We start from the raw sequence: 1839 nt of genomic DNA, 5'->3' as shown, positions 1-1839 counted from the left end.
ACTGTTTTCAACATTGATAATAATCAGAAATGTTTCTTGAGCAGCAAATCAGCATATTAGAATGATTTCTGAAGATCATGTGACACTGAAGACTGGAGTAATGATGCTGAAAATACAGCTGTGCATCAGAAATATATTACAGTTTAACAGATATTCACATAGAAAACAACTGTTTTACATTGTAATAATATTTCATAATTTTTACTATAGTTTTGATCAAATAAATGCAGCCTTGGTGAGCAGAAGAGACTTCTTTAAAACATAAAAAAATCTTACTGACCTAGTGCAGTAAACATAGAGATTTCATTTATTTAATGTTTTTTTATGTGTATATATATATATATATAAAAATACATTATTAATGCATGTCAGGTGTAATAGATCAGTCTTTCCTCTCAGGAGGTGGTTTGGGTTTGTTGTGACCGGCTGTGCGTCTCACCCTGAAGCTCCAGACAATATGAGAGGTTAATCTCCTGTCAGAAACACACACACACACACACGCACGCGCACACACACACACACACACACACACACACACACACACACAGCGCAGATGTGCTGCATTTGCATCTTAACAGAGACAGAAAGTGAGAATGAGACGAGAACTGCTGCTGTCAGCCGTCTCTCTCTCTCTCTCTGTGTGTGTGTGACAGCTGCGTTTAAGAAGGCGTCCACTGAGTGCGCTCAGGTCTCTTTTCGTTTGGTCTCTCGTCCTTCACTCTGGTTCAGTGGTGGCGGCAGGTCTCTCTCTCTCTCTCTCTGCATCACGCTGTTCTTCTCGTTTAACAGCGCTGAGTGTGTATCAGAGCGCCAGAGAAACCAATGCAGCGGCACGCTCAGCTCAGAGACACACACCGCGATGCAGTACAGGTACGACACACACACACCTGCTTCAGTAGTTTTCCTCGTGGTGTGTGTCTCTGATCATACATCCATTTGTATGTCATGTTTTCCATGTCTGTAGCTCAGAAGCTGTCTCATTAGCTCCGCCCACCGTCACGCCCCCTCGTTAAGAGCTGACACTGATGGCCAGTTAACTCCACTGATTATACAGAGTTGAACTCTGAAAGTCTTTTGTTTATAATGAATGTATTTATATTTAAATGTCATTGATGAAAGTGAGAGACCAGAGAGGTGAATTTACATCACGACTGACCTTCATCACTCTTCATCTGCCTCTCTCTCTCTCGTTCCTCTCCTCATCTCTGTCTCACTCTGTTTTCTGCTCGTCGGTTGTCTGAGTTCAGAGATTGTGTAATGCGAACAAATGCGCACACAGCAAAATGTCACTCATTCTTTCAGTGGTGATCAATACACTGATTCAATCTGTGTGTGTGTGTGTGCGTGTGTGTGTATGTGTGTGTCTGTCTGTCTGTCTGTGTGTGTGCGTGTGTGTGTGTCTGTCTGTCTGTCTCTGTGTGTGTGTGTGAGTGTGTGTGTGTGTGTGTCTGTGAGTGTGTGTGTCTGTCTGTGTGTGTACTGGTTTATATATCCTGGTGTGGACTTAAACCTGACTACACACAGACTCATGGGGACTCGTGTCACGGTGCGGACCTAAATTGTGGTCCCCACAGGTACAAAAGCTTATAAATCATACAGAATGAAGTTTTTTGAAAATCTGAAATAGCAGAAAGTTTCCTGTGAGGGGTAGGTTTAGGTGTAGGGTTGGTGTAGGGCAATAGAACATACGATCTGTACAGTAGAAAAACCATTACGCCTATGCAGGGCCGCATTAAGACCTCACTAAGGTCTTAATAAGAGCCCCGGGGCTATGACTTATTGCAGGGCCCCCCATCACAATAATGATATATATAGCTTAAAATAGGATTTTTATCCAAT

At 42.7% G+C, this 1839-nt stretch overlaps 1 protein-coding gene across 3 annotated transcripts in view; it reads left to right on the top strand.

The window, feature by feature from the left end:
- Nucleotides 1-1839, top strand: part of LOC107709407 (cGMP-dependent 3',5'-cyclic phosphodiesterase-like) — a 67870-nt gene that overhangs the window by 23900 nt on the left and 42131 nt on the right. For all 3 annotated transcript variants that reach the window (XR_001636495.1, XM_016513861.1, XM_016513860.1), the window contains one exon: nucleotides 790-870. Coding sequence is in view for 2 of the 3 variants with exons in the window: in XM_016513861.1 (XP_016369347.1) it covers nucleotides 823-870 (48 nt within the window). In the remaining variant the exon portion in view is untranslated. The remainder of the gene's footprint in view (nucleotides 1-789; nucleotides 871-1839) is intronic.

This window comes from Sinocyclocheilus rhinocerous, unplaced genomic scaffold (genome assembly GCF_001515625.1).
Source record: "Sinocyclocheilus rhinocerous isolate Xijiao unplaced genomic scaffold, SAMN03320098_v1.1 scaffold3493, whole genome shotgun sequence".
NCBI classification, from domain to species: Eukaryota; Metazoa; Chordata; class Actinopteri; order Cypriniformes; family Cyprinidae; genus Sinocyclocheilus; species Sinocyclocheilus rhinocerous.
The sequence above is the reverse complement of the archived record's forward strand: the minus strand, read 5'-3'. Positions and strand labels throughout refer to the sequence as shown.